Source organism: Dermacentor variabilis, chromosome 9, assembly GCF_050947875.1.
Source record: "Dermacentor variabilis isolate Ectoservices chromosome 9, ASM5094787v1, whole genome shotgun sequence".
Lineage (NCBI taxonomy): Eukaryota > Metazoa > Arthropoda > Arachnida > Ixodida > Ixodidae > Dermacentor > Dermacentor variabilis.
This window is the reverse complement of record NC_134576.1, coordinates 123598569-123623859: the sequence shown is the minus strand read 5'-3', so window position 1 is coordinate 123623859 and position 25291 is coordinate 123598569. Positions and strand designations below refer to the sequence as shown.

The following is a 25291-nucleotide window of genomic DNA, read 5'->3' as shown; positions in this document are numbered from 1 at the left end:
ACCAAAGCTAGAACCGGGACTGGTGCGTGGGTAGGGGCTTGCAGAGCCGATCCTATACACTCCTGCCACGCGCAGCGTAACGTAACGTAACGCTAGCGCATGTCTCAGATTCACCGCTGAATCGCCACTGATTTTCTTTCTTTCTTTAGAAACTGCCGAGAGAAACACTGTTAAAAAAAAAATCTGACGAAAGTGTGGTTCGCTGTCGCCAGCATAATCTTTCTTTTTTTAAAAGCAATTGGTGCTTTACGTATCGAAAAGCTGCGAGAAATAACTTCACCTACCTCTGTAGAGCTCATCGCTTCACATTCCTTCCACGCCATCGCCCGTAGCCACTCATGATGGCGGCTGTCTTCCTTCGACACATGGCAGCTGCGGCTGGTTAGAGCAGTTATCGCGGCACCTTTGCACACGACACTTAAATGGTATGGCCAGTGGCCTTTGAAAAAGCGGCAGCGCGAAACAAAAAGTGGGGGGGGGGGGGCACGGACGGATACAAGACGACCAGGACGAGTGCTCTCTCCCGTTTCGCAAAGTTGCACAACCACACAGGCACCGCGAAATAGAGCGCAATCATCACACGCCGAGGCCGCACAAGCGCGACATGCTACAATCACAAAAGCGCGTGATCCGAAGCCGCGGCGGCTCGTCGCCTACTGCCAGACGGATGAACTACGAAAGAAACGCGACGCGCACGACGTCACGTGGATGGCAAGCAGACTTTCAGCCACGTCTACGAGGTTTTCGCACATTCCGGCGTAACGGTACACGTTCCGGAATGTACGCAACTATCACGCGCCGCTCACGCAATCTGATTAGATCCTTTCGAAGTTGAATTGCCCAACGACATTCGGGACAGTTCTGATACATGTAGGCGCGTCTTGTGCCGAGCGGTAACTCTGTGACAATGGTTAGGCGTTGACAAACGGTCACCAGTGAGAAAAAAATGTGCGCGTGTCAATACGCGAATATTCGCCCAGGGGAGGTATTCTGTAAGAGTCCACCTAGCGGACATGTCCATTTCGCCTGCTGCTGAAGTGCTGATTGGCTGTCGAGCCTGGTTGCTGCGGACGCACTACTCAACCCAGCCAACCAGAACTTCAACAACTGCGTGATCGTTCTGCTATATGTGGCTGCGCCGTCACAGCGTCGTCTGATCGGTGCACCAGAGCCACGCCTTGTAGCCTCCCACTCCGTGGTGGCTGCTGGATTGTTGCGAAACGTACCAGAGTGGGGCTGCTGGATTGTTGCGAAACGTACCACAAATAGGGTGTCCCAGGCACTCCTCCTCCCCTGCTACGGAGAGACCGCATCGAAGCACCCTACAGCCCACATAAAGCCCCTTAAACTTCGTAAAGTAGCGACACTCTCCTCCTCCGCCTTCACCCCTCCTCGTTTCTCCTCTCTTTCACACTCCCCCCTCGACCGTGGCGCCACCTACACTGCTCGAGCGTAGCAGCGGCGCCAACATGCGCTCCTCGCCACTCCGTAGACGCTTAACTCGAGCGAAAATGGCGCTGAAGCAAGGCGTGAGGGCCCACGTGATGCTATTAGGCCAATAGCGACGCGGCGTCGGACTCTGCCAGAGCGCGCGAGGTGGAGGTGGCATTCTTCAAAGCGTGCTGCTACTTTACGAAGTTTAAATGGCTTTAAACCCGCAACGGTCCTCAGCGCCACCTATCGGCCGAGTGCAGCATTTATGCAGCACTTGGCGTGACTGAAACTCGACTCTACCAGGTACTCCACTCTACCGTCTTCAGCCCTTCGATGGACAGAAGGCACACGAAAGTAACTCCAAAGTGCTTGTGCCAGTGATATCACCCTCGAATAAAGATGCACGAAGAAGCGTTGTTGTGAACCATCGTGTTGTGTACAAAGAAGGAAATATAGAGGGATGTCATCTCTGCCTGGGAGTCGCTAATCGAAGTAGCCGGCCTCCTTGTACTTGGCGTGCAGACCATCGCCCTCCTTGACGGTGAAGCCCAGCGTGGCGTGCTGGTAGTAGTCCGGGTACGCCTCCAGGTTCGCGATGACCGAGGTGAGCAGGTGCGCCCTCTCGACCTGCGTGCCGGGCGCATCGAAGCCCAGCACTGAGAAGTGCACGTGCAGGTGGTAGTACGAGGGCTGGTAGTGCAGGTAGCCACGCAATCGGTGCGAAGGAACGCCGAACTGCAGCGCCAACGCCGCCTGGGTGAGTGAGGAAATAGAGTACGTGTTACATAACTGGCGTGGCGTGGCCTCCGGAATTCTTAGCACAACCGCGCGCACCGACAGATCTCGGAGGCCGTAATACCGCGCCTTCCATTGTCTTCAACTATACAGAGTGATATAGGTAAATGAAGGTATAATGCACGACCCGGCGTCATGGCCTTCGAGGTGGGGTGGGGTGCCACGCTCTGTTCCAAGCAGACCGATGAGCCATCCACATTGTCATAGACTCTATTATCATCACTTAACTAGTCAAACCCTTACAATTCCGCTTATTTAGACTGGGATGCGGAGAGAGGGCCCGGGGTGTCGTATGTTCGGTAAATTATTTTTGGCGAATACTTCCCCTTTGCGCGACTAACCTCAGAACCTCAGGACAGGAACAGCTCCCTCGTGTCATACTATTCCTATCGATGCGCTCGATAAAACTAGAATTACCCGACATGAAAATAGCCCTGACAAGAGAGGTGTCATTTCATTTATTCATTTGCATTTGTGTCACGTAAGCCGCTTCCGACGACGAAAGTCAATCAGCACTTAGCGAAAGCGTTGGCTCCGAACGTGAACTAGCGAGAACAGTGCTTCTGGACTTCTAAGGGGGTGGACGCGTCACTTGAACTGAAAGTCGCAACGTGCAATTAGACAATAGCAATTGAATGTATCATCAACAATAGCAATTGAACCTGTCATCGTTTGCGTTTGGGGAAATAATTCAATTTCCCGAACCGAAACAAATCAGCCCCCAGAGACTGACTGACTGTCAGGGACTCCTGAAAATGCGCCGCGCAATACACCGGCGTTCACGATTACTGTCGATCCATCTTCTCGGCTACGCACGTACAGTGCTCACGGAATGAAACGCGTCAATTTAGGCCTAATTAATGCGCATACTTTCATTTCCACCGGCTGCAGTTCGTGACGCATTGACGTAATTTTGGCGCGTACACTTAGGTCGGAGTCCACGTCACCTTTGGTGACCAGATTCCTAGCGACATGACATGGTACTCTTGAGTACTTCGCACATATGCAGGGTTCTACTAAATGCTGCCTATCGCGTTTCATTCCGTGAGCACTCTACATGAATATATCCAACACACACGTTATACCGCAAAAGTGAAACCGATGGGCGAGCCGGGTTGTTCCTCATCATGCCTCTTATTGTGGGAAAGCCAGCCTCGACGAATCCTTTTCAGCGACAAGACTTGAAAAGCGGTTGCTGAACAACCACATTCTACGCGCTAGAAGCGTCGCTAAGCTGAACAATGGACACAGACTCGAAGGAACAGGAGTTATATGGTGAAGTGCAAACTAACAATATGAATTTAAAGAAAGTGAGCAAAAAATGACAAAAAGACTGTTGCAGCTGCGTACTGCACTGTGAGTGAAAACAATGGAGACTGTCGATTTTTATATTATACTTTTGTGACGGATATACAAACAAAAGGTCGCTCCCATTGAAACTTCGTCATATCGAAGGTTAAAGATCAATTGCAACGGAATTTCGCTTTGGCTAAATCGGTTATAAGTGAGTTACACCGTATTATTGAAGCATTCTTGGCAAAGGTGCTGGACTAGTAACCGCCTTATGCCGCTTTATCAGATGCGGTCAGATTCCGGCGGCGAAACCGTATACGGCGTAAGCGAAAGCGGCGGCTGCGTATGGTGCAGCTGAGCGCGGGTGCGCGAACCTCGAGGTGAAAGCGATATGCCATGAGTTGAGTCAGCCGCGCTGGCCCTATCTTGAGAGCAAACTGCGATGGGTAGAGAGTCTAGATGCACAGAGTGCTGATAGCTTCGTGTGCGCTGTGTTCTAGCCGCTTAGTTCGCGTTGAAGCGAGAGGCAGCACGAAGGTCGATTCGCTCGCTGCCGCTGCCACTCTTCTTCACGCCAGCGTTTTCACACCGAGCGTCCGCGTTCTTCGAGTGAGATGTGTCTTATGTTTTCCTGTGCGCGCGTGACGCCATGCTGGTTAATTTAGTTAGCAAGCGAATGTTTAAGTGTTTATACAGCAGGTAAAACTATTATCCTTACTTCGTATAGCTGTCCAATAATTTGCTATCGCAATCGATGCTTCGTGTTTCGGGCGGAACTGCGACTTCTGTATTTTCTAAAATATGCAATACGGGTCACGCAGTTCGCGGCAAACAACGCACTGCATCATGTTTCCATTGCGAAGCTTGCCCAACCGCCCCTCGTCGGTACGTGCAATAGGTTAAAGGCAAGAATAACAAGTTCAGAGCTTCGTCTTTACGTGTGAGTACATCCTATGCCCAATATACCTTGCGGCAAATCATCTCGGAATAAAATAAATAAAGCACGTCGTACAAATAGCCACAGCTTTTGTTTCATTTACTTAACACCTTGGTGGAAGTGCTTGCTGGTGGAGGTGGTGCCTGGAACTATCCTCTTTTTACGCAGTCCAAACTTTCGTTGCATTTGGCCTTTAAACTGAGGTAGGCTACGACATGCAAAAGATTGAGTCACTTAGTATCCTTACGTGATTTGAATGCGAAAACACTAGGACTTGTCTAAGTTGTCACGTTAAATTGAAGCTTCACTTTAATCAGCATTGCTGTAACTTGTACCGACCTCAATCCAAATCAATCCAATTTTGGGAGTGGGCCACGGCGTCCGTCCGACGCCGTGGCTGTACACCGTGGGATTTCGCTGCGCGAGCCGCAGCAGGCGCAGTGCCGCGGGAATGTGACGTCATCACTTGGTCACGTGGGTTTCGGTACCATCGGATTATAACAATTAACGGCACACATCAGGTTTCCCGCTCCATGGGGCACCATAACGCTTTCGCATTACAAAAGAAAAAAGAAAGAAAGGCTTACGTTGACTTTCTCGTTGACGTTGCGCAGCAGCGACAGGTGGTCGGGCTTCAGGTCCCTGAGCGACCTGATGCCCCGCTTGTGGCAGATGGCGAGTACGTACAGGTTCTCTGGCTGCTTAGTGTCCCACTTCATGTCCGGAAGTAAGATGAAACCCGTTTCCGGGTCCGGGTCCTCGAACAGGATCCGCTCTGACTCCTTCTTGTGCTCGAGGATGTTGTAGACCCACTGGCGCCGAGGGCGGGAAAAAGTTTAAAGCGTTGTGTGGCGTGCAACCATGGCTTCCGAGATCGGGCGGCGCGCCGCGCGGGCATCAGGATGTTACCATCAGCGTAAATTTAAGCGCAAGCAGGATATAATACGGCTATCTTTTTTAGCTACACAGACTACACGTGTATGTAGTCGCCATTTTTCTTTTGTTCCTTTAATTGGTGCAGAAAAGTGTAGCTCCGCCCACCTACACGAAGCGATTCTTTAAAGCTGTAGTGTGGCATGAAAACTACACCTTCTGCACTGTCGTTTCGATGAGTGTACGCAGCAGACGACAAACAAGCAGGCTGGCGTTCCAAACGCGTGGCGCCATCCTGTCTGCGAATGTCGGCACAGATACAGCGACGATAGTGAATATCTGCTGCAAGGACGGTAGCGAAGTGCTGGCGTGACCATGTGTCACAGAGGAAAGTGACCTAATCTTCCAAGAAGATAAAATTATCTTACTCACAGATGGTGCGGGCTGTTTCAGACTCCGCGCTGTATTATACGCATTGAGAAGCTGTCTCCGTGCACAGCACATCGGCGGTGTATTTCGCTGCAGTTTGTCTAGATTTGTCCACGAAACGAAACTGGTACATTGGCATTCAATTTCAGTCAAGGGCATATACGCAGCGAAGTCAGGCGAAGTGCGGATTCGGGAGCTTTTCGTGTTCTGATGGAGAAGACGACGAGCTGTCCGCACTGACTGGCTACAGCCCAGCCAGTCAAGTGCAGCACACGACTTGATAGCCTCTGCCCGGCGTCGCATTAGTCTACACGAGCCTGCACGAAGTGCAGGTAAACAACAACAAAAAAAGCCCTAATAGGTGATGTTCAACACACGCTGTCTGTCAGGCTTTTCCAGCTCCCGAATAGCTTCCGGCGCATGCAGCCAGCAAAAGCATAGCCTTCGAGATCTGTTTCTACTATACAGAGAGAGCCGTCACTCCAGGCGTACATTTAAAGGTCAACTCCAGCGTTTTTCTTTTAACTATATTAGGATATTGCCATTTTCAAATGGCATTGAGTCTTGTCACCGGTAGGGTGGTTCAATTTGCTTAGAAATTCATCAATAATATTAAATAACCAATAAACGAGATGCCGAAACCGAAACGGGTAGCTGCTTCGTGTGACGTCACGATCAGTCAATGACGTCACTATAACTATATTATAACTATAACTATAATATAAACACGCAGAACGCGTGCTAAACGTGCAGTACACGTGACGCTAACGCCAAAGAAGCAAAGCTGATGATGTCTCCTGACGACACAGGGAGCTTTTACAGCTTCCGAACTAGACAGTGGTGGTGTAGTCTCTGACGTCACAAACACGGGGTGGCCAGTAAATAGTAATGAGTCTGGAACGTAACCAATCTTTAATATTAATTTTCAGGAAAAACTAAATGACTTGCAGCCATATTATTTGTTACAGATAATCAGTGTAAAAGAAAACATACATTCAAACTTTTATTAAGATCAGCGGACATCGGGGAAAGATCGCCGAAGTTGCCTTAAGATTAACCCGCTATTGACAGAATAACTGTTACAAGTAATTGCTTGACAGGGCCGCGTGCAATCGCACTGTGGCCAGGTTCTAAGCAAATAGTAATAAAAAGTATATGTTTTATAATTAGAATTAAGCCACTGTTGCACGTCTAGGTCAACCTGGAAACGCCGAACACAATGGGGTAGTTTCGGAATTGTTCGTGTTTGAATTTAGGATGCTAGTACATCTGGCAAAAAAAGAAAAAAGAAACCCCGAAGTGTAAATCAATAATAGCTATAGTTGTTCCCGCAACTATAGCTAGAGCTGCAGGCTAGTGGTTTTTCCTGAAATTTCGGTGACGCCAACACGTACGTAGCGGCGCAATGCGATTAGGCCACCGCACCGCACCTCTGGAGCCTACAACATCAGAGAGAGACAAATTTTAATGATGCGCTGAAGATATTAGCCTGGCATGCTATTAGTCCAGGTGTTGGATGATAATTATGATATACACTGTGATTACATAAACACGCAAACAGCCCATACAGTCGCAGACCAGAGTGTCAAACCGAAACTTTTCACCGTTCCTGTTTTCCGTTCGGTTCACCTAAAATGGTTCACAGTCCCGGTTGAACTCCGGAGCAAAATAAGCAAAATAACAGTTCAAGTTTATTTGCATAACCGAAGTATAATGACAGGAAACCAGCACACATTTCTTTTTGTACAGCTTGACGCTGCTGCTAAGTTGTACTGAATGCTTACGCCTGTTGTTCAAACCGCACAAAAGAATTATGCAGATCCAACACGAATGCTGAAGTCTCGGTAATGCGAAGTTTTATTGAGGGAGAGAGAGAGAGAGAGAGTATACTGAGGAAACGCAGAGTCCCCCAGGCTGCTACTTTGCTCAGGGGAAAGGGAAGAGAAGAAAAATAGGGGACTGTGGAGTACTGACGACAGGCAGTATAGGCAGCGATTATATATACACGTTCATAATCGACAGACTTCATTCAATCTAGGCCTGCGTTAACTAAATATCCTAATAGAGTGTTCATGGCGGTCAATGGCCCAGTAACAGTTTTCCACTCAACAGTATGCTGTTAATTGGCACTAACGGAGACATCAGTGCCTTCCGTTCAAAGTCATAATAAGGACAAGCAACAAGCATTTATGCTCCACGACTCAGGTGCTTTGTTCGCATCACAGTCTGGCGAGTAGGCGCGTCGGATGCACGCTAATATTTTAGCGTTAACACAACACCTTCTCCACCGCCTGACGCAATACGCTGAAAAATCACTGGAAGATGACGTGTATTTACAAATGAGGTGGCATAGTTGAGCCATGGGTGAAGGCAATGCATGGATGAAAAGCTCTAGAAAAGGTGGCCAACCTGAACAGAAAACTGTGACATATGTAACTATAATTTGTGACCACTGTTCAAACACTCGGGAAACACAACTTCACAGTTCACACAATTAGCAATTTGAAGTATAGTAAGCTGCCTTAATGGAATACTTTCTATATACAGTGCAGTTTTTATTGATTTTCTGGTTAAGACACGCAAAGTGTCCATTTACTAAGCCATAAACTAAATTCGAACGAGAAATGTATAATTATCTTGTCGAGCAGGACGCTTTGGAAGACATGAGTAGTACTTCGCGTCTGTGACGGCGCGAGTAAGCTATCTAGTTACTAGCGATGCTTCCAAGCACTTTGGCGCTAGCACATGATGCCACTGATTAGTGGGACTTGTCGTTCTTACTCTCTCTCGCTCTCCATGTGTGTGTGTGTGTGTGTGTGTGTGTGTGTGTGTGTGTGTGTGTGTGTGTGTGTGTGTGTGTGTGTGTGTGTGTGTGTGTGTGTGTGTGTGTGTGTGTGTGTGTGTGTGTGTGTGCGTGTGTGCGTGTGTGCGTGTGTGTGCGTGTGTGTGTGTTCGTCATCGCTGAGAGGGTCGCCACCCCTTAAACAACAAGAAATCAAACTTCAGGTAAATGTAGCGGCGCAGCGAGGTTTACATGCAACGACGTGACCGCGCATGAAACTCACTTACAAATGACACAGCCGTTGAACGACAACGGTTTGCCCAACACTTTTGAAATACAACCGCCCGGAGAGAGGACGAATATCTGCTAGACGCCTGTTCACAAGAACGGAATCCCACCTGCAAAGACAGCTGCTGCGAAGCGATGTACGGTTCTGTCACTTCTTTGTACAGTTTTGGAGTCTCGGTGATCATGTGCTGCGGCTTGAAGAGGTACTTGTCCACGTGCTTTTGAGTCGCCGGAAATATGACAGTGGCTGTGAGTCCTACGATGAAAGGAAGACAACACTGAAAAGGCGTCTTGACAAGGCGCCCGATAGGGCAACTCACCGTTCAATGCTGCGGTCACTTTGCCTCCGTACGATGAGTAGATGTCGTTGTGAAAGGTCTCCTCCAGCTTCGTGTCGGCGGTGAAGACGAGTTCGTAATTTTCTCGGCTGAAAGGAGTCTTTTCGACGACGACAACGGCAGCGGTATCGGACAAGTCACCGAACGTACCTTCAACAGCCATGAACTTGGTCCGTGCGTCTTCGCTCAATACACGGCGCGGTTTGAAATCACTGAAAGACGAAATATGCTGGAACGCAGCCGCTGCGTTGTCGAGCTTCGCCTTTTTCGCATCATCGCCGATTTCTCGATCGCCGGCAACTCGCTTCGTAGCGAGCGTCGCTTCCGTACCGCTTGTCGCCGCCATTTTTTTAAACAACGCTACTAAAGAAAGCGAAACTGGTCACTAATAAAGTCTGGCAACCATTTCTAGAATATGGCGGTCATGACGTTGCAGTGCATGGCTTTCAACATTTGCTTTTATTTCTAAGACGGAACTGTCGCTTTGAGTAAAATTTTTACATTTGTTCAATAGCAGCCTACGTCGGTAATTATTAAAAAAAGCAAACAAATAGTCCGAAGTTTATTTTAAGAGTACGAAAGCAATCGAATCCAAAGCCAAAGCCACCACTGCACAGAGGAGCAACTGCCGCGTGATTTCAGTCTGTTGCAAGCCTGTTTTGTTTGGTGCATTACAGAGCGGTTGACCAGTACCGTGGCTAAGAAACATGCGTTCTGAAAGTTCCTGACGAGAAGAGACGTAGGAAAAACTTACCAGTACCCACGTCTCATGTTACAGGCCTGGCACCACAAGATCTTCGGCGCTGTTTTGCGACGGTGCAGCCACTGTTACTACTCCCGCCGCGTGGACTTTCGCGGCACTGCGACAACGGCATCGTGCACCGGCGGCGATCGCGTGTCGCCGCGAACCATGAAGCTCGATAGCCCACAGTTCCGCGCGCTATTCACGCCCGAAGTGAAGGAGCTTGTGGACATCTTCAAGCGGCATGGCCACGAGCTACGCATCGCTGGCGGCGCCGTCCGAGACCTGCTCATGCACAAGCAGCCGCACGACCTGGACTTCGCCACTACCGCGACGCCGACCGAGATGAAAGAGATGTTCGACAACGAAGGTGTGCGCATGATCAACAGCCGAGGAGAAAAGCACGGCACCATAACGGCGCGCATCAACGACAAGACAAACTTCGAGGTAACGACCCTGCGCGTGGACGTGGTGACGGACGGCCGTCACGCCGAGGTCGAGTTCACCACCGACTGGCACACGGACGCCAACAGGCGCGACCTCACGGTCAACGCGCTCTTCCTGGGCCTCGATGGCACGGTGTACGACTACTTCCACGGCCTCGAAGACCTGGAGAAGAGGCGCGTAGCGTTCGTCGGAGACCCCGCGCGGCGAATACAGGAGGACTACCTGAGGATACTGCGCTACTTTCGCTTCTACGGACGCATAGCCGTGGAGCCGGACAGCCACGAACCGGAGACGCTGACCGCGATTCGAGAGAACGTCGGCGGTCTCGCGCGCATATCGGGCGAGCGGTTGTGGACGGAGCTCAAGAAGATACTCGTCGGCAACTTCAACAAGGAGCTCGTGTGTCGCATCGTCGACGTGGGCGCGGCGCCCTTCCTGGGCCTACCGGACTCCCCGGACTTGCATGAGTTCTGCAAGGTCTGCGACGCGTCGAGACCGCTCGAGCCGCAGCCCACGACCCTCCTGTCGGCTCTGCTGCAGAACGAGTCGGAGGTGATGAACATGCACAACCGCTTAAAACTGTCTGCGTACGAACGCGACTTGGCTCTGTTCGTAGTCGCTCACAGGGAGGACAAGAAGTCGTTCGAGGACCGCCTGAAACCCTTTCAGGCGCTGCTGTTCACTACCAAGGGCAAGGTCGGTGACGTGCAGGAGTGGATCTGCGAGGTGCTCAAGTACCGCGCAGACGCCGAGCTTCTGGAACGATTCAGGTGTTGGGACGTACCTAAGTTTCCCGTGAATGGCAACATGCTCCTCGAGCGGGGCCTCAGGAGCGGGCCCAGGTTTGCGACGGTGCTGGCCAGGCTGAAAGAGATGTGGTTCGACAGCGACTTCACGATGACTGCCGAACAGCTCCTCGAGAAGCTTCCGGACATTCTCACCGAAGTCAAAACGAGTAAATCGAAAAAAGCTTGAACTTTTTCAAGCTTGAAGGTTGTTAGGCGAGCCCATGAAACATGCAATAGGAAGCGGGCCATGGTCAGAGGCCACCTAAATATGCAGTTGTGGAGCAGCTTCTGAGTTCAGAGTGATCAAGCCTTCCCTCACAGATATTGAAGTAAAGAAAGAGTCATGTAGTGTGTTGTCAGTGGAGATAAGTTGCTTGCGGTACACCCCCTGCAGCAACATGCTCCTCACCATCTGAGGCAGGAATCAAGCTGAAACATAAGCAGTTCACGAGCACGCTACAGATGCTTCCCCCAAAGAGCTTCGCATGAAGTTTCCAGACATTGTGTCGAAGGTTGAAACAAGGAGGGAAAGGCACGACATCTCGTGCTTTTTTTTTGTAGTTGTTATTGTTCGCAGTTTCACAGAAAACTCGTCACAAGAGATGTGCTGTAGAGACACTAGCTTTATTCCATGCCAGTTCACACAAATCATTTGCAAGCTCTAAACCAGCCGCGCACACCACTCAGAATGACTGGAAAAAAGGTTGTGTGCAGTGGCATGCCATACCATTGCTTCCTTCCTTGAAAGAACAAAACAGACGCAGCTCCCTTTTCCTAGTCCCAAAGACTATCCCACTTCAATAAAACTACGCATTCCTCCTGTAAGCTCTCCTTCATTGAGCGCTCTATAACCTGTACACAAGCCTAGGCTTGGCTGCTGTCTCTTCGGGACGCAGCCACAGCCGTCGCAAGAACGAACTCCCGAGAACATGGCAATAAATAAGCGAGCATCATCGTAAAACACTGCAACAACTTCTCTTTCTCTCGTAAAGATACACTCTTATGCAAAGTTACACCCTTTGGCTTGCCCCTTCTGCCACACAACAATAATCGCTATCTGCCTTGATGCGTTTCCTTCCTTTAACTCTGCGAGCCCCGAACTTTCCAGTAACGAACGGCACGCGCGTTATCAGAAGGGGCACTCCAAAAGGTGTAAACTGTTCTATGCTGATAATGCGCGTGCCGTTCTTTACTGGAAACTACCGGGCTCGCAGCGTTAAAGGAAACGCATCAAGGCAGATAACGATTATTGTTGTGTGGCAGAAGGGGCAAGCCAAATGGTGTAACTTTGCCCAAGAGTGTAGGCACACTATGCATTGTACTTCAAGATGGATAAAGGGACCAGGAGTAGTGGTGGGGAAGGGGGGAGTGGTTTGAAAGTATGCCACACCTCAGGATAACAGTGATCACAAAACGAAGATTAGTATTACGGCCTCACTTCGTTAGAGAGGCATGCAGTGGAATACTGGGCTGGGCTGCACGCACACACACACAAAACGCGAAGGGAGCCGTAGGAACAAGGCGTAGTTAAATGTTTATTGTGCATCTGACTTATCTGTCATCTCGGGTGTGTCGTAAATCTCTCAAAAATCTAGTTTATCTTACTCTAGTAAGCTGCTGTTTTCTTTTATTTTTATTTTTCTTTATTCTCAGCCTTTGGTGCAGGAAACGTGGGGAGGGGGGGGGAGCAATAACTGGACATCTCTTCGCTAGTCATGACTGATATAATATGAAAAAAAAAAACAAGCAGGCCCTGCAATGAGTGAGTAAGAAAAAAAATGAAGCTAACGGCTCAATGAAGTCAAGATTTCTTCGCAAGTATGTCATAGAAGAAGAGCTATCTTGAAACAATTCTCAACAAGAAAATGCAAAAACGAAAAAAATACCCCAAACTTTCTTATTCCTTTTTTTTTGTTTTCTTTCTGTGCAAGGAAACAAAATGGGGAAGGGGTCTGCCGCAGGCTCTGACCACGGCGAGTGGAGTAGTAGTAGTAGTAATAATATATCTCTTTTGTCTAAATTTGCCTACCACCCATTGGAGGGGCGACAAAGCAATAGAACAAAAACAAATCACAGCATAGTTTTCGGGCGATGCAGGCACACAAGTGCACGATTTTGGCGGTTGCCCCTAAAAAAAAAATATCGCCCGATTTGTGGCGGTTCTGGAAGGACTAATAAAGTGGGCGATGTTGAGGACCGTAAAGAAGTGCATTTTTTGTGCGTTCCCCCTTTTCTCTTCTTTCATTTTTTTTTTAGAGGGACCGGTCAGGGCATAGGGCGCAGAGCTGCCGCATCGACAGCCGGTAGTGGGTGGGACAAGTCTTCAATTCAAGAGGATGTCAATGTCACTCCAGTCAGAGTCCGAATCTTCGGTCTCCGAGAGGATCTCGAACACATCTTCCAAGTTGAAAGGCGCGAACATGTGACTGTCGGCGACGTCGAGGAAGTCCCACAGGTAGAGGCGCTGGAATAGAGGAAAGATGCAACACACTTGTTGGGAATCTATGTTAAGCGAAACTTTCCTGAATTGTTTAAGGTACCATATTTACTGCATTATAACAAGCGTGTTATTTTCTGCTATACTTCACAAAAAGAAATGACGTGCACGGTATATTCAAGTACACAACAGTTTCCACCGCAACACTGAAGAAAACTATGGCCTTTGCTTTCTCCAGTAGTAACCAATCTTGTACCACCAAAATGACCAAAATAGGACTTTGGAAGAATACTTTATTAGTCTCAGCTGGTTTGCTGCCTCTGTTAGTGTCCTTTTATATGCTATTGCTGAAGTTTAAAACAATTGGTAGGCTTGATCTGGTTGCAGTTTGAGCACCTGTTCTGGTAGTGCCTTACAACTTCAATGGAACTCGATAGACACAACGCATACTTCCTCATACACAGCAGGCAACACGACAGAAGCTGTGCAAGTACAGTGAAATCCTGAAAATCCGAAACCTTTTCATTCGAACTGCTCTGTTGTCCCAACAAAGTTGTATGTATTTGAATTCAAACAAAAAGAAATAACACTGCTGTGAATTCAAACTCCCAAAACCGCACTACTGATACTTAAAACTAAATTTCTTGCTCCCATGGACCGCCTTTCGGACAAGCCAAAGGCAAAGGTTCGATGAGTCACTAGCTACCGTAATGTCGCGTGCTGTAAAAATGACAAGGAAAAATGTGCGGGGAGCCCGAGGCCAAACTGGAACTAGCAGAGCAAGGGACCCTTTCCCATCTGGCTTAAAAGGAGCAGAAATAAAAAGTCAGTTTCGCCCGAAAGGCACGGCAATGATAGCAATAGCAAAGCATTAGACAACTAGACGAAGTTAGAGTCGTAGTTTAATCGGCCATATAAATTGCAGTAAACGTTCACATAGTAATTAAATTAACAAGCATTGCATCACGCACGTACAGGAAAACAAGAACACATCTCACTCCATGACTGCGGGCACTAGCTGTCACGATGCTAACATGATGAAGAATGCCGGCCTCGGAGGGCGAACGCTGTGGGCTGCCTCTCACTGACACATGTCTGACACTTGAGATTATGCGAGCTCCAATACTAGGCATGCGGGAGGACGGCGCATGTAAAGTGACCAGCCATCTCGGCTCGCCCAAGCTTTGCACCCACCACAGATCACCTCTGGCACACGAACGCGTGGCCTGTGTGGACAGCCTCCTGCAGCCAGGGATGGGGTAGAGGAAGAAGAGACTTGCACTCACCTGCCCCTGTGACTTGGCTTGCCGAGGCATGGCTTGATTAGATCGCACTCGGCAAGCCAACATGCCAGTCCCACATAACCTCAACGACGCAGTTACGTATTCACGCCAGTGCAGAGCACATGTGATTTAGTCTCGCACATGCCTCGAACCAGCACAGCAAGATACTGATGCGCCATAAAAATCGGCAGGAAACCCTTTGCTGGCCTGTCACAGGCACCTCTCTGTGTTTCTTTAACATATACTTGATCACTTCTTTTGTTCAACTACATCTGTGTGTATGCTTAAACAAATATTACATGTGACAAACATACTTTAGTGAGCAATGAGACATTGTTAAGATGAGGTTCAACTACTTTTCACATGCAAGACTTTTTTTTCTTTTTTGCTGCAAATGAGAGAAGTCTTGAGCATTACCAGCGTTGCTTGCTTTGAATGAAGTGGAGCGTAATGTAAATCAGCACGTGTCTCACAACATTTTCCAATTTACCTCCATGATCTCAAGGTCACCGTTGTGGTTTTGCCTGCGCCGTGGCCGTGGAGGCGGCATGACAGCTTTTCTTCCGTCTGGGTACATGTGCTTGTAGAAGCAGGCGCCCGCAAACGGACATTCCCCCCGGCCCTCCTGGAAGTACCGACATGGCTTCGCACTGCAAGAGATGGGGAAAAGAAAGAAATGGAAGCACGGGGTTTAGTCGAGCGCATACTTGCAAAAAAAAAAAAAAAAGACTAACAACGAGCCCAGCTCATCCAGCAGTTTTGCATTTTGCATTCTTCATGCAGCCCTCAAGGCGATTTGGGTTCGTCCGTTGCTCTATACTTGTAAAGATTCGTACAGGTTTTAGAGGAACAGTTTCAGTTTAGAGGTTAAAGGAACAGTACAGTTTCATCGGCCGTATAAATTTGCAAACATTCGCTTACTATGTACATAAATAAGCATGATGTCGGCGAGCACAGGCAAACGTGAACAGATCATACTTGATGACCGCAGACACTCGCGCAATGTCTAAACATAGGCATGAGGAAGGACGGCAGAAGCAGTGCACGAGTTTACCTTCGTGCTGCCTCTCAGTTCAACGCGAACTGAACGCCGATAACATACAGCACGCACAAAGCTACGAACCGCAGACGCAGCTATACTCTGCCCCCAACAAACATAGCTCTCAAGATACAGCCACACGACCGAGCGTAGCGGTCGTCTGGCTGAAGTGTGCCTGGTTGTTTTTTTTCCAAGCAAAAACAAAAGCCAGCGAAATATGAAATAGACGCGCGCTGCTATTCACGCGCCTCCAAGCAACCTTTGAAAGACATATGGCTGGATTTGTTTATCACCGCTTTGTACAAGGCTTCGTCACGTAGGATGGCTCGGAAGGCTTCGCGACCTAACTAGCGTGGTGCGATAAACGTGAGCATCTGTGGATGCAAGAATATTGTGCGCAATCACGAGGCACTCAGGATATCTTTAACCTTCGTGTATCATGGAACAAAGCTACAGAAGAAATTCAACGAATGATAAAAAAAACTGTGCGCAATAGAGCACGAAAAAAGGCAGCTCTCAGAAGGACAGGAAAGGGCTACACGGGAGTTCATTTCAATAAAAAATAAACCAAAAGCACGTAAGGCAACTCAGCCACCCACAAAGAAACATCCAAAGATGCAACTGGTTTAGCCATTTACCGTTTCTGTCCTTGAACCCATTTCTATCTTTGTCGCAAGCTTTTTTTTTTATGTAAAGATAGGGCGACACCATGAAGGTGCGTTAAACAGTCACGTTTTACACCAGTTTTGAGCAGTTGTTTTCCACTGCCACTCATAGCACATGCTCAAACAGGTCACCGTCTCAAGCAATACAGTGCTTGCTTCTTTCCAACACGTGTGCTGTTGCAGTTTTGACCCAACAAACCTGGAATCTTGCGGCGGACTGCTTAATTTGGCCTTTGGGGCGTGCGGTGGGGAAGTTTTGTTGCTATACACGCGATCTCTCACGTAGCCCCACAAGAAGTCCAGCAGTGTCATGTCCGGCAACCTTGCAGGCCAGGGTACAAGTCCGTGCCGGCCGATCCACTGTCCAGGAAGACTCTTGTTGAGCCACGCTCGAGACTGGTAGCTACAATGGTCCAGGAGCACCATTGTGTTGGAACCAGATGTTCCGATGGTGTGCAAGGAGAATGTCGCAACAGACGTCATTAACGGGGCCTTGGAGGGTGTCATTGACGCAGCGTTGCGTCGTTAGTGTGTTGGCAAAAGAGATGGGTCCAATGATGTTATAAAAAATGCCGCACCATACATTAAATGACCACTGGTGTTGGTGCCGTGTTTGTGCCGGCCAGTGCGAATTCCTATCACTCCAGCAGTGTGCATTGTGAAGATTAACGTATGAGTTTCTGGATAAATTAGCCTTATCCGTCCAAAGCAAGAGAGTGAGAAAGCCCGGTTCTTCACATTGGCAAAGTGAAGTCCATTTTCATAATCTCGGTCTTCAAATTTTTGATGAAGATGTACATGGTACGGGTGCATGTGACCTTTTTTAAAATCCACCACACTGATGACCTTGAGGTTCCTGCCTCTGCACTAGCGTTGCGCACACTACCGTGAGGGTTAGCAGCAAAGAATGCCAAAACATCCGCTTCCGCTTCTTGAACTACCGTGGCTGTCCTATGTCGCTTTCTTGTGAAGCTACCCATCTCGCAAAGGATTTTGTGCATTCTAAGTATTGTTGGCGCACTAGGGCATCCTCCACAATGCCACATCCGGACTAACCTGGCTGCCTTCCTCTTGTCGCCGTGCGCCGCCCCCGGCGCCAGGATCATTTTAGCCTTCTGATCATTCGTGAAGGGCACAACAGTCTTCTTGAAGAGCAGGTCACATGGGGTGGTACCGTTGAGATCTCCCATCATTATCTACGCCCCGACACATCAAGCAAAAATGATTCATGCTATCGACAACAGCATATGCTGGCCGTACAGATCCGCCAAAACACACTAGAGGGGCGTAGCCTGTGCAAGGTTTGTTTCTATTGCTAAAGGGAACAAAAGGAACATAAGTTCCGGGCACGCCTATCTACAGAATAAGACGAGTGCGCAAAATTACAGTCCCGAGTGCGCCATCTCAGTTTCCTGGCTTAGCAATCCCCCCACCTCCCCTTATATGACTCCGCTACGCTTATCTATGTGTCAGTTGCGTGTTCTCATGATGCCACGACCATCATATAGCGTGAAGCCCTGTATCGATCTGCCGCCGCTAGTAGAGCCATGTATCCATGGCTATTCGCTTGGGAGCACTTCGGTAGCAGCAGGTGAATACGTTTCTATTTCATATTTTGGATGTTTCGCATGCTTTTGTTTTTTCTCGGAAAAACCAATGAGGCAGAGCTGAGCACGAAACTAATGTATGATTCGAAGATTATTTGAGGTGTCCTACAACTTTGCAATTGGTATGTTTGATATTCAAGCAATAATTTAAAAAGTTCACTAATTAAAAGCAATTATTTAATTATACTTCGCGATGAAAAAATACTGGCCGTAAGTACACACGACTATGGCTACTATGCAATCATACGATTTCTCTAGAGCTCTTGGTTATCTTTTTTTTTTTTTTTTAAATCTTGGTCCAAATTAACTGGGACACCCGGTATATAGAAAACAGTGGTATACCATTGTTTCTAGAATGGGCAAGTTTGCCGGGTCCATGCTGATCCGTCATAAAAAGTGGTTAACATATCTTAGACTATTACTCAAAAAATCTTAACGGTTTTCGATGAAAGAAAAACGAATTCCAGGACTTTTCAAGGGCCTTGAAAACGTACTTTTCAATTTTAAGGGCTTTCACTTTCAAGGATCTGTGTAATACCTGATTGTAAACAATACGAGATGGTGCAAGAAGTGAAGAGTTAAGTTGTAAACATTCTTTTTTTTTTTTTTTGCATTGCCTACCTTGCATTTAAAAATGCCATCCTCCATATAACGCATGAACACTTCAAGTAATGTTGAAAAAAAAAATGCAGCTGACTGAGAGCTCAGCTTCAAGTGAAAATTTTTAACTGGACCCAGACGACAGTGGCGAGTCACGGTTGAAATATAGCTCAGTTTGAATAGCCCACATGTGTGTAGTTAAGGCCATGTTCATTGCAGAGTAAATTTGATTTTCTAATAAATTTTGACGCAAAGCTTTGTGCCAACAATGATACAACAACAATGATAATCCAGAGAAAAACAGTCGCCAGCAAGAAGTACAACAATGTGACCGTAGTACATTGACCGTAGTACTAGCAAGTGGCAGTACAAAGCAGCAATGAACAGCAACATGTAAGGTTGAGAACGAAAGTAAAAAAAAAAAAAAGGAAGGCTGACAAGGCTTTGCATTCAAATTACCCAAAACATCAAGTTCTGGCAGAAATTTGTCACAAAATATACAATGTACAGATCGCATTGGACATTCAGCTAAATGAGCAACTTCAGACTGCAGGGCTTCACAGACTCACCTCATAGCGGATTTGTAGTCTGCTATTAATTTGTCCTTCTCATCCCCCATGTCCACCCAAAAGCTGCTTGGAGTCACAAAGTCCGATGGAACTCGACATTCTGGACATGCCCTGGAGGAAAGGAAGAATAAAGAATTGGGTTAGTACAGCTGAACCCTTGCAACAATATTCAAGTGACATGAAAATTCCATTGTTATAACCGCAATGCATGAAAAAAAAAATCAAAATAGGGGAATGGCACTGTTGTGAGAAAACTATTATCCAGTGCCTCTCCCCATCACCTTCCTTCCTCCCGGCCTGCTGCTGATCATCTCGGCTCATTTAAGGGGAAACGTGGGTTCTAAAATGTTTATTTTTGGTTCAATGTAAACTAAACTTCACTGTTTTGATCAGTTTTTCATGCCAATTTAACATATATAATTAGTTTTTTTTATAGCTACTCTGGTTCGAAATGTAATAAAGTCTAAAAATAAGCTTAATGGGTACATTTTAGGGGACCTTTTTGACAATTTCACATTGCTAAACACAAAAAGTAAGTTCACGACCCTAATGCCAAAGGCTTGCTCTAGGTGGTGATGCTATTTTTATTTGTATTGAAAGCATCCTAAAAAAAAGAAACCAGACCAACATTTACTGTGAACATCTTTTCTTATTTTCACTCTTTTTTTTATAGTAACTTACAAAATGATGCTAGAGTGACAGAAATAGCATCACACCCTAGCTCATTTCAATAGGAAGACATTGATACCAAACTTATTATTGTCACTCAACAACATCACAGAAGAAAGCCCTGTAAAGGCTGCAGCGTGTAAAAACGAACTGAGAAAAACGCATTTGATGTTGAGACAGCTCTAATTTTTTCTAGAATGCAGCTACAGCAGTATTAGCAACGTGATTTGGCCAAACCAAATGTATGACTGCGCCCCCCCCCCCCCCCCAGAAACCTGGGAAAAGCTTGTTATAGAGCCATGTGCTGCCCCTAAACCAGCATGAGAAACTACCAGTTCATGTGCCAGTTCCAGTGGCCTGCAAGCTAAACAAATACACGAATTGGATAATAAAGGTAGCCTTCTCATAGACAAATAAACTTGCACAAAGTTCAAGTCAAGAACATGCATGGAATACTCATTGAATGACCTAAATTGATTATTGTCAAGCATCAGGATGCCAGGGCTGTATGCAGGGTCCTTTGCTGGGTTGTGCCGCTTTGCAAGTCTGGCGTTCGTAGCACTGGTCTGGATGCTCCTTTTCCTCCTTCCAAACCTTCTGCGACTACCAGCTTAAACTGCCGCTCCGTCGCGCACTGTGATGCCACCAAGATCGCTGCAGTCATCACACGCTCGGCCGACTCACCCGCTGAATACTGAATAGTACGCCATATCAACACAGTCTTGGATGCCAGTGGACGAGCCGGCTGACGATCCGATGACATCAGCCTGCAGCCAGGCCCAGTAGAATCAATGGCATCGGTAGAATGTGGCACTTTGGACGCAAGAGGTGATACCGGCTGTTCTGTTCGTGTCGGACGTTCAGGCAGCACGCCGTCATCAGTGATCTTCAGCCTCTCGTTCCGTTGACACTTTGGTTTTCTTCCGTAAGCTTGACAAGTATCCGTTAGGCAAGCGTCGTCTGACACGCCACAAAACGAAAAGACTGTGCATCAGCCCTGTGAATGCGAATAAAAGCAGATGACGACCCACGCAAATCAGCAGCAACGGTGGAGACAGCGGCGCACGCAGAACAAAAGTAAAAAACAAGACGGCCGCCTCGGTCGCACCAGCCAATGGGAGGTGCAAGACAGGGGGCTCGCCTTGCGCTCCGCCCAATCATAGGCCTGAAATCACGCTTCGGAAAAGTGGCAAGAGCGGTCGTCCTGTTCAAGCGGCGCTATTTTGAGCCCGTGCAATATGTGTACAAGAAAACTAGCTTCAAAACAAGCCCAAGGTTGCGGCGGTCAGCTGGTGACTGTGGCCACGGCACAAGTGGGAAGTTTGAACAAATTTAGCCTGGCGCAGGGCGTTTCGTGGTTCCTACGGCGTTTTAAGAGCAGATTTTTTTTTTCTTTACCGATAGAAATCAGCGTTAATAATTTGAGGGCAGGTGCTTGAAGGCAAACATTCCTAAAACGAGTTTCCCTCAAAATCAATTTTTCGGACAATTTTTATTATTCTAGAACCCACATTGCCCCTTAACTGCTTCCTGCACGGTCCGATCGCGTGCAACAAGCCAAGGCTGTCAACGTTAAGAATGACACTGCTGCATCAACTGCAAAGCACGGCCTCGGGCAGCAACTGACATGCTAACTCCATTGAGGCATCGCGTTGGTGGCCTCAAAGGGGCCTTTTAAAAGATGCGAGAAGGTTGCTGTGGTAGCCTCTCGGCCTCAGAAATCCAGAAGAAACGCCGAAGTGAGATTGCCACAAGCATCTTGCCACGTACTTCTCACTACCTTGCACCAGAAAACCATATGACTCCCAGCCTTGCTTGCATTACGCGAAGCCTGCCGACATCCTTCTCCAAGGCACCCAGGTGATCCACCTTGTGCAACGGAAGGCCCCTCGCAAAAACGAAGTCCCAGAGGGACTGAATCATCTGCAGGGCCTCCTGCGAGGATAATGTTGAGGCATCCTGTCCTACTGCGTCATTGCTGCCATCCTCGCCATCACTGTCGCTATCCAATGCGTAAGCACTCACGACAATCGCCTCATCGTTTAGAAGTATACTTTGTTTCCAAATCTACAGCAGGGTGCTTTCTTTTCTCCGGCAATGCCGTGCATTGCCGACGACCGGCGGGCCCAGATCGGCCATCTTTCATTTCAAACCACATGTTCAGGAATGATTTCGATGCAACCACCAAAGACACGAGCACGAGCATCCATTGGCAGAAGTACACGGAGTGAGGAGCCATCGAGCAATCTGGGAGCAGCAGTTAGCGTGGTCCACTCGGGTTTCGGAGGGTGGCACGGCGTAGAGCTACGGGCGCAGCCCATTCGTGTTCAGAGTGGAAGGGCTACTGGAGAGAGGTGTGCGAGGCTGGCAATGCGGAGAGGGCTGGAAAATGGGTGCGCAGCTGCTGTCGAGGTGACGAACAGTTGTGCAGCTCACAGAAAATTTTTCTTTTTCCTTTTCAAGAATTTCGCATTTCATTAGCTTCCGGCACGGACACCCAGGAGGCAGACTTCACCGTTACCACCGATAATCTGGCATGGGGGCATTCTAGTAAGCAGGTTATTTCACCATAGAAAACATACAAAAGTTGACGGTGCAGGAACTTCTCACTGTTACAACCAATGTATTGTTAAAAAAGCGGTGTCGTTATAAGTGGGTTTGGCTGTACAGCTTTTGTAAGACGCTTACCCCCTCTGTAATGCCACACTGGTATGGAAAGAGCAGCGACAGAAAGATAAATAAATAAATAAATAAATAAACAAACATGCAGGTGTACATCATCTTGCTTTAGACACAGCTACAAGCAGGTAACCTACATTACAAAGGGTAGGAGAAAGAGTTCAAATAAATTGTAGGGCTTAACACCCTGGAAACCTCGCCAATTCGGATTTCACGGGACCGAAAGAAATGTCCGAATTAACCAAATGTCAAATTACCGAGGGTATCAAGAGAACAACAAACAAATGCTTACTATGTCTAAACACTTTTATTTACTGAATTATTCGGCAAACCCTGTTTCTACTTTGCATAGAAACCAGTACGGAGACTGGAATTCTCGCCATCTCGTAAATGATTAGCGCTCGCAGCGATGAAGGCCTCGCGACTTCCTTCACGGGGCAGTCACGGTGCGCATGTTAATCTGAGACGCTTTTCACTAAAGCTCGCACATCCCGATTATTTTTTTGCAACCGTAGCATAGACAGCGCTGTTCATCCTCGACAGCTTTGCACCGAGTAAAAACAAAACTGTTTGCCGCAACCGCTGCAGACGAAACCGCAGCTGGTGTCGACGCGGTCGTGGACGGCGACCTTGTGGTTCTGAAGGTGCGCGGCCAACGCACGTGCTAGGTCAAAACAAAACCACTGTTTGCTGCAACTGCAGACGAAATCGCAGTCGCTACTGACACGATCATGGATGGAGACTATACGCAGCCATCAAGGCATGGAGCGAATGCAGTGCTATGCGTGCCGGTAAATGCAAGAATAAAGGTGTTAAAGGCAAAAATAGGCACAAAGCGTTATGGCATTGCTGTCATGGAAGTACAATTACGACTGATGACTATGGCAATGCGAGCTCCGCCACTTCATTTCGGTGGACGCCAATGCCGCTTTTGCTCTTTTGCGTTGCACATTTGCAGCGCTCCACACTTACCGAGTTCCAAGAGTAGCCTGAATTAACCGATGTGCAACCAAATATGTCCAAATTAGTGAGAGGTTCAGTGCATTAAAGGGAAGCTGAAGAGTTTTTCAGAAAAAATGAGTGAAGAGCTGTACCTAATGGTCTTGAAACCTCCGAATTCGAATATCGCATCGAAATTGAGCAAAAGAAAGCGCAAACAGATTTTATTTCGACGAAAAGTGCAGCAGCAGACTCGGGGCAGCTCGTCCGCCTCGTTTACGCCTGTGATTGGTCGGGCGCCTCGTGACGTCAACAATGGTGTTCGTCCGGACCGACCGCTGCCGCTACGCATGAAGCAAGGTGCAAGGTGGTTTGGCGCTGTTTTGCTGAGATGGTAATGGTAAATTTCAAGAGCTTGTGTTTCTCTGAAGAGTTCAGCGTTGCTCCCTATATGTACGAGCCGACTGCAAGGAGCCCACCTCTCGAATAAGAAAACAGTGCTGGTAGCAAGCAGTGGTTTCGACGGGAACTAAAGCGAAGTGTTAGCATATCCTCGTGTTAGAAGTGTTCTTTGGCGAGTATGTTTTTTGCAAAGCTGCATTCAGCGATCTAGTGAGTTCGTTTCCGGGCAAACGACTGTACTGTTATGTTCCTACATGCCTCTTCGTGAAATGTAAGTGGGGATGCGATTGTCGGCATTTCTGCGCTGCCCCAAAGCGGTCGGCAATCTACAGAGACGGTTTACATGCGGGAAAAGTTTTCCGGCTCTTGCAGCACGTGTAGTGACCATCAACGCGCCATCTGCACGCTACTCATAACCGGAGCCGTAACGGCAGCGAATTCCGTCGGCTACGTGAGACGGCCGGTTTCTCTCTGTGCGCGAGAGAAGGGGGAGCGCAGCGTCCAGGCGTGCGCTGGCTTTCAAACACATGCAAATTTTACGCTTGCACTGGGTTATGGTAGCTGTATGTAGGCTGTTCCCCAACACACGTGCGAATAGAAATTTAACGGCGGTTTGCAACGGCGGTTTGCAACGTAACCTGCTTCAAGGGTGGGAGATAAACATGAACTTTCCGTTCAGTGTGCTAACACGAAGGAGCTAGCAGTAAATCAAAATCCAGGTTTGGACGAGTTCGTGTATTCATAAGGTCTTCCAAGATTAGTTACCATCCGTCCGCCCGCACCCGTCCCGTCTTTACGTGTTTGTTGCCCCGACCTTTTCGCACTGCGTTTAGAAAGCCTGTTAGCAGCAAGTCGTACTCTCACTCATTCACGCCTTACTGATAAACTCTGGTAGTAATCGTCGTCACGGAAGCGGTTAGAGCACAGTACTGTTGTTCTTGAGCACTTGAAATTCTTTCGATTCACAGCAGCCTCCCACTTAGCTGAAAGCCTCTTGTCTTGCACGAAGTAATGGAACATCGTCCCGGCCGCTGGTGTTCGTGCGACCGTAGGCTGCACAAAACGCCGGCATGATCGGTCCACCACTTCAATTAAAGCTGCGCACGTCAACTCCCACTCTACATACACACAAACAAAGAAATGCAGGTTCGAGTGAAGCAGATTACGACGGCACGCACGCAGAAACAAGCACGGTCAGGCATGGTCATGGAGACTGCGAAGGAACGGAACACCAGTGCTGACGTCACTGCGCCGCG

At 48.1% G+C, this 25291-nt stretch overlaps 3 protein-coding genes across 4 annotated transcripts in view; 1 reads left to right on the top strand and 2 right to left on the bottom strand.

The window, feature by feature from the left end:
* Positions 1-1817: 1817 nt before the first annotated feature.
* Dcps (Decapping enzyme, scavenger) lies at positions 1818-9541 on the bottom strand. The gene is made up of 4 exons (XM_075669214.1): positions 9152-9541; positions 8942-9087; positions 5047-5271; positions 1818-2187 (listed from the first exon to the last, which is right to left on the bottom strand). The coding sequence occupies exons 1-4, from the start codon at positions 9513-9515 to the stop codon at positions 1918-1920; spliced, it is 1005 nt and encodes a 334-aa protein (XP_075525329.1). The 5' UTR covers positions 9516-9541; the 3' UTR covers positions 1818-1917.
* Positions 9542-9758: 217 nt separating this feature from the next.
* Positions 9759-11494, top strand: LOC142557405 (CCA tRNA nucleotidyltransferase 1, mitochondrial). The gene has a single exon (XM_075669210.1). The coding sequence runs from the start codon at positions 9939-9941 to the stop codon at positions 11331-11333; it is 1395 nt and encodes a 464-aa protein (XP_075525325.1). The 5' UTR covers positions 9759-9938; the 3' UTR covers positions 11334-11494.
* A 257-nt stretch (positions 11495-11751) lies between these two features.
* LOC142557406 (E3 ubiquitin-protein ligase makorin-1-like) overlaps positions 11752-25291 on the bottom strand; it is a 37024-nt gene continuing 23484 nt past the window's right edge. For both annotated transcript variants that reach the window (XM_075669211.1, XM_075669212.1), the window contains 3 exons: positions 19347-19457; positions 15357-15516; positions 11752-13610 (listed from right to left, as the gene is read on the bottom strand). In XM_075669211.1, coding sequence (XP_075525326.1) covers positions 13470-13610; positions 15357-15516; positions 19347-19457 — 412 coding nt within the window. In that variant the 3' untranslated portion in view covers positions 11752-13469. The remainder of the gene's footprint in view (positions 13611-15356; positions 15517-19346; positions 19458-25291) is intronic.

Bases quoted from the DNA above. Each gene is read 5' to 3' on its own strand.
- Dcps (XM_075669214.1), bottom strand. From the start codon at position 9,515: ATGGCGGCGACAAGCGGTACGGAAGCGACGCTCGCTACGAAGCGAGTT. The intron at 9,088-9,151 runs GTGAGTTGCCCT...CTTTCATCGTAG, and splicing joins AGTGACCGCAGCATTGAACG to GACTCACAGCCACTGTCATA. The intron at 2,188-5,046 runs GTAAGCCTTTCT...TCACTCACCCAG, and splicing joins ACGTCAACGAGAAAGTCAAC to GCGGCGTTGGCGCTGCAGTT.
- LOC142557405 (XM_075669210.1), top strand. From the start codon at position 9,939: ATGTTACAGGCCTGGCACCACAAGATCTTCGGCGCTGTTTTGCGACGG.